This window comes from Salminus brasiliensis, chromosome 14, assembly GCF_030463535.1.
Source record: "Salminus brasiliensis chromosome 14, fSalBra1.hap2, whole genome shotgun sequence".
NCBI lineage: Eukaryota > Metazoa > Chordata > Actinopteri > Characiformes > Bryconidae > Salminus > Salminus brasiliensis.
Window position 1 is genome coordinate 26,165,526 of NC_132891.1, and position 11,322 is coordinate 26,176,847.

General features: G+C 39.2%; 1 protein-coding gene across 1 annotated transcript; it reads left to right on the plus strand.

The window, feature by feature from the left end:
• Positions 1-3,464: 3,464 nt before the first annotated feature.
• Positions 3,465-10,130, plus strand: LOC140576947 (aquaporin-4). The gene is made up of 6 exons (XM_072696673.1): positions 3,465-3,540; positions 5,487-5,681; positions 7,416-7,577; positions 8,376-8,540; positions 8,726-8,806; positions 9,379-10,130. Exons 1-6 carry the CDS (start codon positions 3,526-3,528, stop codon positions 9,592-9,594), a joined length of 834 nt encoding a protein of 277 aa, XP_072552774.1. The 5' UTR covers positions 3,465-3,525; the 3' UTR covers positions 9,595-10,130.
• The last annotated feature ends 1,192 nt before the right edge of the window (positions 10,131-11,322 follow it).

Below are 11,322 nucleotides of genomic sequence, written 5' to 3' on the forward strand. Positions count from 1 at the left end.
CTTGTCAAAGTACTAGACACCTACTAATGAAGTCCATGATCACGGATTGTTGAGTTTTCAAGCATTTTATATACATATTTTTTTATATTTCATAAAAATATATATTGCCTTGTAGAGGAAATGATAACCCTCCTGTATTGTGTAACTACTGCCTCAAAAGGTTCATACCACACCCCAGTGAGTGTTCACTGTTGTAGTTGGTATGAGTTCTCTAATAAAATTAACAATTCCTCACCTTTATAGTACTGATGGCATACATTCATTTATGGTTACTCAAGTAAACACATGAAATCGCGTCAACGCCACAGATGTCCAATCATCCCTCATCTACTGGATGGGACTTTGAGCAGAAGGGGGTCTGCGGTTCTTTGTGGTGCTTCTGCTCCCTGGTGAGCCATGTCTGGAACACATGGTACTGGATAGTTACAGCTGTCCACCTCAGCTGGAGCTGCTCTACATCACAGCGGCCAGAGCTTAGGAACAAGTCTTTATAGTAGTCTTGTGTGGTGTATTGTTTGGTGTAGTTAGTTTCATTTCATGGTCATGTGGGCCAAATCCAATGATGTGCATGAACTCATTTTATGGATGAGGTTTGTACATGTTCTTTTTTTTTAATGGGAATACCTGTATGAATCAGTATCTCTCTGTTGCTCGCTCTCTCAGCCCCACCTCTCTTTATTCTTTCAAGTATCCCTTAGCTGGCAATTTGGTGTGCATTGACGTGTGTGTGTGTGTGTGTGTGTGTGTGTGTGTGTGTGTGTGTGTGTGTATACATGTGCATGCGCATGTGTAGTGAGTGTGTCAGCATTCTAACTGTGAAATAACCCCCTCCGCAAAAAGGAAAAAAAAAAGTTCCCCACGCCAGCAAGTTTCCAGCCTGCCAAACCCACCACCCCTCAGCTCATCCACATAGGGCTTAGCATTACAAAAGATAGGATCACTGGTCCACAAATTGCCAGCAAACAGAGTAATCCACCCCACACTGGGACACACTCGAACTCCTTTGCTCCCTTACAACTCATCTATCTCTAGATGAAAAGTACCATTTTGCACTGATTAAGAGTTAATCACTACTTGCCAGGCTCTTGAGAGCATAAATAGTCCTGTTACTCTCAGATCAGCACAAATGAGTAGCTTCCAATCTTGGTACTTATTACACTAATTACACACATGGACAAAATTGTTGGTACCCCTCAGTTAATAAAAAAAAACCCACAATGGTCAAAGAAATACCTTGAATCTGACAAAAGTAATAATATATATACATTCTATGAAAATGAACTAATGAAAATCTGACATTGATTTTGAACCATGCTTCAACAGAATTATTTTAAAAAATAAACTCTGCCTGAACAAAAATGATGGTACCCTTAACTTATATAAAATATTTTGTTGCACAACCTTTTGAGGCAATCACTGCAATCAAACTATTCCTGTAACTGTCAATGAGACCTCTAAGTAGTTATTTTGGCCCACCCTTCATGAGCAAACTGCTCCAGTTGTCTCAGGTTTGAAGGGTGCCTTTTCCAGATGGCATGTTTCAGCTCCTTCCAAAGATGCTCAATAGGATTTAAGTCAGGGCTCATAGAAGGCCACTTCAGAATAGTCCAATGTTTTCCTCTTAGCCATTCTTGGGTTTTTAGCTGTGTGTTTTGGGTCATTATCCTGTTGCAAGACCCATGACCTGTGACTGAGACCAAGCTTTCTGACACTGGGCAGCACATTTCTCTCTAGAATCCCCTAATAGTCTTGAGATTTTATTGTATCCTGCACAGATTCAAGACACCCTGTGCCAGATGCAGCAAAGCAGCCCAGAACATGACAGAACCTCCTCCATGTTTCACAGAAGGGACCGTGTTCTTTTCTTGATATGCTGCATTTTTCCATCTGTGAACATAGAGCTGATGTGCCTTGGCAAAAAGTTCAATTTTTGTCTCATCTGTCCATAAGACAGTCTCCCAGAAGCTTTGGCGCTTGTCAACATGTAGTTTGGCAAATTACAGTCTGGCTTTTGTATGATTTGTTTTCAACAATGGTGTCCTCCTTGGTCGTCTCCCATAAAGTCCACTTTGGCTCAAAAAACGACGGATGGTGCGATCTGACACTGATGTTCCTTGAGCTTGAAGTTCACCTTTAATCTCTTTAGAAGTTTTTCCAGGCTCTTTTGTTGTCATTCATATTATTCGTTCCTTATGATTTGTCATCAATTTTCCTCCTGCGGCCACGTCCAGAGAGGTCCCATGGATCTTAAATTTCTGAATAATATGTGCAACTGTAGTCACAGGCACATCAAGCTGCTTGGATATGGTCTTTTAATCTTTACCTTTAACATGCTTGTCTATAATTTTCTTTCTAATCTCCTGAGACAACTCTTTCCTTCGCTTTCTCTGGTCCATGTTGTCTGCGGTCAGATTTTGTTAGATTCAAGTTATTTCTGTGACCATTGTGGGTTTTTCTTTCATTAACTGATGGGGTACCAACAATTTTGTCCACGTGTGTAATTACTCTACAGAAGGTCTACTAATATATTAGTGCAAGCCCACCGATAAACATTTTAGTGGGCCATCAGTAATGAATGACGATTTTTCATTCTTACTGTGTGCTTTTAACGAACACAAACTTTAAAGCATCAACATTTAAAAACACAAATAAGTTTTCATTTTTTGAGTCTGTTTGAGTATGTATTTGCTCATGAGTTCATATTGCTTTATCATCTGTTGTTCTACAAAACCTAAGTTACCCCTAAAATGCTGACATCATCTCCATTCCTCTTCTGAATTGGAGCAAACGATGGAAATATTCAAGGAATAGAACTGTTGCCTTTGTTTCCTGAGCCAGAGAGGTAAATTATGTCCATCTCATCTGTAAAATCTCCCTGGAAGTAGCCGTCCAGCGCAAAGGCCTCACAAAAGCCACCATGGCAACCGCATCACACCAAAGAGGCTGTCGCCATGGCAACGGCAACAGCACCTTACAAGTGGGATGATGAAAGGGAAGAGAGGGTTAAGAGTGCATGTGTGCCCGTATCAGATGCAAATTTATGCTTAATAGAATCTGTGCACATGTTGATTAATACATACATTTTTTATGCCATTCAATAGTTTTTTAAAATACTATATTTGATGTAGGAGCTGCACTCTCACTTTTAACTAAAGCCAATCAATCATCTGAGCTAAATGTTGCTATTAAGTATGGTGGAAAAACCTGTGATGATATTATTACATGTATTTATTATATTTGTATAGATTATTTAGATTTATTTACTACACTAAAATACTTTCACTTCCATATGTTTTAATTACAGCTAGTTTGCTCTTCAGATGCTGTGATAGTATCCTCTAATTCGGCACTGTAGAAATTGGGAGGGCTTAGTAGGTATTGGTAGAGAAGAGGGGTGGTCTTTGCCTTGCACAGCCTTAAGTCTGCTTCACTGGAATAAATAAGCCTGTTTCTTTCTCTGTATAACCTGCCCCACACCCACATTCAAATAGGCACGTTGACGGATAACCAAACTCTGGGCTCAACATGACTTTAAGGGAGGTAAGGGCATCTTTAACACTAATAGATAAATGAGCAGACAACTACACTTAATAAGGTGTCATTTTAAATTAGGAAGTGAAAGTTGAGCTAGAATAACAGCTGGCTTTCTGCATACAGAGTGCATATACAGTGGTAGATAGAAGATTACAGACACTCGTGTCATGGCAATATTTGGCTTTCAGTGCTTTTATTGAACTATTCTTTAAAATTTGGGACACTTTATTCAACAAAGAGTCAGGATTGTACTTAATAATTATTATTGTGTGGTGCTAAAGGTTACAAAATGTCTTTTAACTTGCCATGGTCAAGGCTTCCCATCTTCCCGTTAGTGACTATGACTGGCCGCAGCTGCTACCCACATGAAAAGGGTTTGTTTGATGCCACTCATTGGATTGACTAACACACACTCCAGAGAGCTCAGTGCAGGTCTGAGAAAGATGATTGTAGATTTACACAAGTCAAGAATGCCTCTGCGAGTAATTTCTAAACGACAATCAATCAAACAGTTGTATGTAAGTACAAATTTCTGGGATGTATAGCCACTATGCCAAGATCTGGAAGAAGACCCAAACGGTCACCCTCAGCTGAGAGGAAATTGGATGGTTTGAATAGTCAGGAGTAACCCAACAACCATCAAGAAACAGGTCTGCCATGAACTAGAAGATACTGGAATATTTCATCCTCTAGTTCACATCACTATCTACAGTCAAAAAATACAATCCAAAATGGACAACTTGGATTAGTTTACAGCTGACCACACTAGCAAAGAAAAAGCTATCTGGAGGAAGGCTTTATGGCCATGACTACAATAACACTATACACTATACACTATAAGGACACCTGCTAAGTCATTTAGTGAAGGGGATTAAAAATTGTTTATCCTGGTGTTGTTGGAGTAACTGTCAATTGTCCACGGAAGGCTTTCTACTATTCCTTGCTGTGAGGTTTCAGCAACAAGAGCATGAATATCGCCCCACCTTATCCCCAACTATTCAAATCGTTCCAAATGTTTGGGATGGGTCCAGGCATTAGACATGTATATCTGCTCCAGAGAGTCCTATTCTATTGCCAATATGTCTCTACATGGGCTAGACAAGCTGTGTGTGTAGTTGCACATCTGTGCCAGCAATGGGTAGAATTTAGTTGCTGAATAAATTAATTTGGACATACAATGTATGTTTGGAGGGGTAAAAGTGAGGCATTCTACCCCAAGAACACTGTACCAGCTGTTAAGCATGGTGGTGGTAGCATCATGTTCAGATTTTTTGCTGCCAGTGCAGCTGCTACATTGCATAAAGTGAATGGGATTACGAAGGAGGACTACCTTACAATTCTTCAGCATAACCTCAAAGTATCAGCTGGGCAGTTAAAACGTAAGCAACAATTGGGTGTTCAAACAGCACAATGACACCCAAAACACATCGGAGCTGCTTGTGGAATGGATAAAGCAGACTAACATTAATTTTTCTTCGCCTTCCCAAAGTCCTGACCCCCACCATATTGAAAACATGTGGACTGTGCTTAAAAATTGGGTCCATGCCATGCTAATAAATCTCATTTCTTGCGTGTTGAAATATGCCAGAAGCTTGTTGATGGCTAACAAAAGCATCTGGTCTATGTGCAACTTAAAATGGACATTTGATCAAATAGTAGGTATGCTGTATGTATATTTATGGCCCTGTATGTATAATTATCACCCTGTGTTGACTACAGAACCCCCCCCCCCCCCTAAAATGAATTGTGCTGTTTTTTATTTATTAGTATCATGTGAAAAATGTAGACATCTTATGTTTATCTATGCCACCTTATCTCATCTAGAGTCTCTAGGTTTCTGATAAAAAGTTCTTATTGGTGACCTGTAAATCTGAGCTGTACTTTAAGGTACAGCCTCTGGTCTGGGTGTTAAATAGCAACGGGCTTGAATTATTATTATTGTTACTACTTAGGAGGTGAAGAGTCGACAGTTCTGGCGGGGCATGCTGGCTGAGATACTGGGCTCTTTGGTATTCGTATCAGCTGTCTTAGGCTCATCACTGCCAGGTCCTGAAGGTGTCTCGTTTGGGCCTCTCTACCCAGCACTTGCTGCAGGCATGGCAGCAGTTGGCCTTGGACACTGCTTTGGAGAAATTAGTGGCGCCCAGGTGAGAACTTACAATTGACTTTCATGTGTGGTGATCCACTGCTGTTTGCAGCAGGTTATTCCATTCCAGTTCATATGGCCTGACAGGTCATACCATGGATTTCCATAATAAAAACAAATTAAGGACGAAACTTTTAAATTCATACTCAAAATGTTAAAAAGCGTCAAATAGTTTAGAAGTCTACCCCATCTAATATACAGGCTAACATTATGACTAGAATGAGCTGCATGCTTTACAATTTAAACTTCATTCATTTAGTTTCTCAAAAGCTTATTTTTGATTATGTGCTACAGTTGTCACAACATATAGTTTTTTACTAAACAAGTAATGAAATTATAAAGTTATAAAGCCAGCTTATATGGCCTGGTAGGTCATACCATATAGTTAAACCATATGCTAAATAGAAAATCTTGAAGTTCAAATGAACTTTTTTTTTTATAATGGTCCAGGAACTCTTTTTTTTTTGTTAAGGCAATTCATTCTTCCATTTCTTAAAGTTTGGTGATACGCATTGAATTTCTTGCAGAGGCAGTAGGTTTTCCTACATTTTAGCTGCAGTGAAAAGTTATAGTACTCGAAAATGTCATTGACTGCAGCAGCAGAATGAGTCTCAGGCAGTTTATACCAGGATCCATATGTATGTTTCTTTTCACTATGATGGGAAATGGTCAAGTCAAGTCAGATTTATTTGTATAGCGCTTTTTACAACTGTTGTCGTCACAAAGCAGCTTTACATAAATAGTGATTAATAAAAGACAGAGACAAAGAAGAAAGAAGAAAATAACATAAGACATGATGGATCATAGACCCCCAGTGAGCAAGCCAACGGCGACAGTGGCAAGGAAAAACTCCCTCAGAGCTGGAGGAAGAAACCTTGGGAGGAACCAAGACTCACAAGGGGGACCCATCCTCCTCTGGTCAGAACTATTTAAACATTAATGATAAAAATTACCAAACCAGGTACAACAGATAATGGTGATATTAATAGTGGCGGACAGTTACGAGTCCTTTTTTTTTTTAGGTTTTAACATGGTCATTAAACAGGTGGCAGTGGTAGGTGGGTGAGCCGCTGATCTGCTATGGGCGGTGGTGGGTGGGGGGCAGCTGGTTTGACGCAGGTAGAGGGGACCTCAGCGGGCAATCTTCCAGCAGGTCAGACTGGGTGGCCATTTACTCGGAGAAGGTAAAAAGAGAGAGTTAGTTGTGAAAGGAGTTTTATGGAGAGCAGAGAATGTTGAGCAGTATCAGAGTGTGTCTGATGACTCCGGCAGGTCTGACTATAACAGCCTAATTAAAAGGAGAGAGCCAGAAGGTAACACAGACACGAAATGATATACCAAGGCTCTAAAAGGGTTCTTTAGAGTGATCTCATAGAAGATGATCCTCCTGTAAATTAACGCATTGTTGGAATTTATTTACAAAAATATATTTTGTTTTAAATTAAATGTTATTCCAATTATTATGAGTAGTATTGTTATTATTTAACCAATGTAAAATCAGTAAATTTCAGTTCAGTATTTAGGACACAGTTTAAAATGTTTCATAATTACATAACAATTACATTACAATATTTCTATATTTCTTTTTATGGGAATCTATGATGTGCCCTACCACAGCACTAGGTGAGCTGAAGAGGAATAGGACATTAGTGACTTCAGGTGTAAATGATGACATTTGGCCCTATGTAAAAGTTTTTTTGACTAGATGAACCTTTCTGTAACCCGTTTTAACTAGGTGAACCCTGCTGTAACTCTGGCCTTACTTGCTACACGGAGACTGGATGTGCTAAGGGCGGTGGTCTATGTCTTTGCCCAGTGCTTGGGTGCCACTCTTGGGGCCGGAATCCTCTATTTGGTTGTGCCCTTGAAATCCACAGCTGAGATCTATGTCAACAAGGTACACATGATACAATTTAATTTTGTTTTCCTTTTTTTCCCTTTCTGCTCATGTTATTTCTGCTGTACTGTCATATAACCCTGTATTATATATAACCCTGTCTGCTAAGAATGAAGGTCCAGCATTATACACGAGAGGTTCACAATTCTCAGAAGTCAGCAGTTGTTATATTGTTGTTATATTTGCACTTGAGATTCAGACATATGACATAATAAAAAACACATAAACCCCAATAGTAAATAACTGGGCCATCATGAGCCACCAGAACTGCTTTACTGCTTCTTGGCATAGATTCTGAAGTCTCTGGAACACTACTGGAGGAATGAAACACCATACTTAGTGTAATTGTCCCATTTGTGATAAACTTGGTTGTGCTCTGGTCATAGCATTGTGTAAAACAAGTGACTGCATAAATATTCACTCGCTTCAAGTCAGTATTTAGTAAAATGGACCTGGATCAGGATCAGGCGTGCACATTTGGACACTGTATTCAGCTCCATTCCTCTTTGTAAAACTGCTCCAGCTCTGTCATGTTGCACAGGAATCCTTTCAAGTAATTGAGTTGCCTTTGAACTATTTCTGTGTAGCTTTTGTATGCCTTGGGTCATTGTCTTACCGGCAATGCACAGGATTACTAGAAGCACGCTAGCCACTTGTTACTAAATGATAATGCTTAGAAGTAAATTAAACATTAGTGTTCTTTACTATTTGAAAAGTTACAAACTGTTGGAAATGTGTTTGTAGGTTTTTCCTTTTCGATTTTCAGACCATGGTACTCCTGTCTGATGTTCACTGTAGGTACCCATAGAGGTGAACGCAGGGCAGGCTTTGGGGACAGAGATGCTAGCCACTTTCCAGCTGGTATTTACCATCTTTTCTGTGGAGGAACAGCGCAGGAGAGAGGGGAGTGAACCTGGCAATATGGCCATTGGCTGCTCCCTCAGTGCTGGAATCTTTACTGCTGTGAGTTTGTGGACATTTGCATGTAATTTGCTGAAATTCATGCAATACTTTGACAATTATTTTATTTAAGATGATTTTTTTTCTTTTACAAAGTTGCCATTTCAGACCAAATTTTGTAATGTCACTCTTTTCAATGTCACTGATGTCTTTTACACATATATACAAATGAGCATGTTTATGCTTAGGGAAGAATCTCTGGAGGCAGCATGAACCCTGCTCGCTCTCTTGGACCTGCAATTATAGTTGGATATTGGGAACACCATTGGGTAGATCATGTTTTATAACGTATACATTCGAGTATATTCTTAAATCAACTGTGAGCTTGCAGTTAGGCCTGTCACTATAATTAGGTTTTTGATTTATCGTACAATACATAGATATGACCTCAATAAACTTTGTTAATGTCGATCTTGCCCACGATTGTTGACTCTGATAGCTAAACTCACCCTGACAATAACTGCACACAGTCTTTGTCTTGTCAACTGAGCCAGCTGGCAAACTTTTAAAATGAAACTTCCCGTTGAACAGACTATTCTCCATCACTCACTTACCCCTCTACTCCTTTGCGTTAATGTCACTATTTTTTTAATCACGTTAAATTGAAATCACGTTAATGTGTTATTATCATGTTACTTCGACATGCCCTAATTATTATGCTTTACATTATCATTATATCAGTGGCATAAAATAGTCTTAAAATGATAATGTTGTTTATTGTCCACAAAAGAAAAAACAACTATCATGACAGGCCTACTTGCAGTCTATTAGTTCCATTAGTAAAATATAATACATTGAAAAAATCATTGATTTCATTCTATATTTATTCTTTATCCTCCAGGTGTACTGGATTGGACCAGTGTTGGGCGCAGTGTTGGCCGGTGTGTCTCATGAGTTCTTCTTTGCTCCAAGTGCTTCAAGGCAGAAGCTAGTGGCATGTCTCACCTGTAAAGACATAGAGATCGTGGAGACAGCGAGTGTGTCCCGCTCATCTCTGTCCACTGTCACTCAGACAGCTATGAGGGCCAAGCAGACCAACAAACTTGACCACAACTGAACCGAGGACATGTCTCGGTGTTTGGATTAAGGAATGACATTCTGTTCTAAAATACAGTAACGTAACTCCTTATTTAACTTCACTGAATACAAAAAAAAAAACAGTATAAAGACATTTTACAAATACACAGGCAGTGAGTATTTAAACCCACATAATTCACATAGTCTACTCAACAAGGTGTTCTGCATAGATGCACAGTTTATTATTATTATTATTATTATTATTATTGTTGTTGTTGTTGATCTATCCACTCAATATATAGAAATGCTAGAACGTTATTACATATCTTTTTTTTCTTTCTATAAATCTTTTATGTAAGACTCAAACTCGAAGAATTATTTGGATGCTTAAACTGGTTAAAGGGTTCTTTGAATAGATGTCAAAGCATTTGTAGGTGGTGCTATGTTGCAAATAAAAAGGGTTCTACATGGCACCAGAATTTCCACTTAATATTATTATATTATTAGGAGTGAAATAAGCCTATATAGAACTCTTTCTAGTTAAAAATGTATTAAAACAAAATGATTACATTGATATGCTTGGATTGTAATTTTGCAGTAATCATGTTAACCATCTTTATTCCCTCTCTTCACACATACATGCACAGTCAAACGTCACATGTACACACACACTCCAACAGGTATTTTTTCTTTCATGTTTGTGTGTGTGTGTGTGTGTGTGAGAGAGAGAGAGGGGGGGGGGGGGGGGTAGAGTAAAACAGATGAGATCAGCTATCTTCATTCACTACTGCCCTCCTGTAGCAGAGGGATTTTCCAGGGCTTTAGATGGATATGGGCCCCCCACCCTCTACCAGTACACTGGACCCTACTCTCACAATACAAACCTCTGCCTAATCACTTCTGCCCTTAACAAACCAGAGGCCACTAGAAGCAGAAAGCCCAGAAAGCCACATAGCCCACACACTCAGATCCATACACTGTCCCAAGCCGAGCTTCTTATTGTGCTATTGTTTCCAATTGAAATGTAGTGAAATGTTGAAATCTGTTTGTGCTTATTGTTCCTTTATAGGTAGTCCACAGCAGGTGTTGTTTACATACAGTAGATATCGCACATTTACTTCCTATAGTACTTATATTAATATATTTCGTCCAAAAACTCAAGTGAAACACTACAAACAAAAGATCCTTGTATTTACTTCTTAAACAAGCATCACCACCGAGTCAGGACAATACAAAAGTATGGCTGATGACACGGTAGCTGCAAGTTCTCTATGACAAGGGGTTTTCAGTGCTCAGGGATTCTGATGCAAGCACACACTGTTGATTTACGGTTCTCCAGCAAGGGCCTCTCATGAACATCTGGATTATGTGTGGAGACGCATTACTCTTCTTCAGAGCCAGTGTGTGTTTTGCATATGTTTGCGTGTGAAGTAACAAGCTAAAAATTAGCATGAATCCTCAGGCCTTGGCCGGTGGTGCAGGTACAACCACAACATTTTAATCACACCATATCATGCACCTGAGCCATGCCCCCTGCTTAGTGTGTTTGGTTTATAAAGAAGCAGTTTTATTTTTTTATATTGTAGTTTTTCCATGTCTTTTTTTGCCAGTCTTACTGTTTCTGTTGTGTAGTAATACAGCAGCCCCCAAAGCAAATGATTTCGTCCTTTTTAACGTCAGTTTACCTAAAAGTAAATAATGCATACCATCATAGAAGTTTCTTTCCTGTGCCCTAAAGGGTCTTCACTGACTTGATCTTTCAACTTCC

Excerpts from the sequence above, each read along its gene's own strand:
- LOC140576947 (XM_072696673.1), top strand. Across the intron at positions 7,578-8,375 it reads CTGAGATCTATGTCAACAAG|GTACCCATAGAGGTGAACGC; the intron begins GTACACATGATA and ends TGTTCACTGTAG. Across the intron at positions 8,807-9,378 it reads GATATTGGGAACACCATTGG|GTGTACTGGATTGGACCAGT; the intron begins GTAGATCATGTT and ends TTTATCCTCCAG.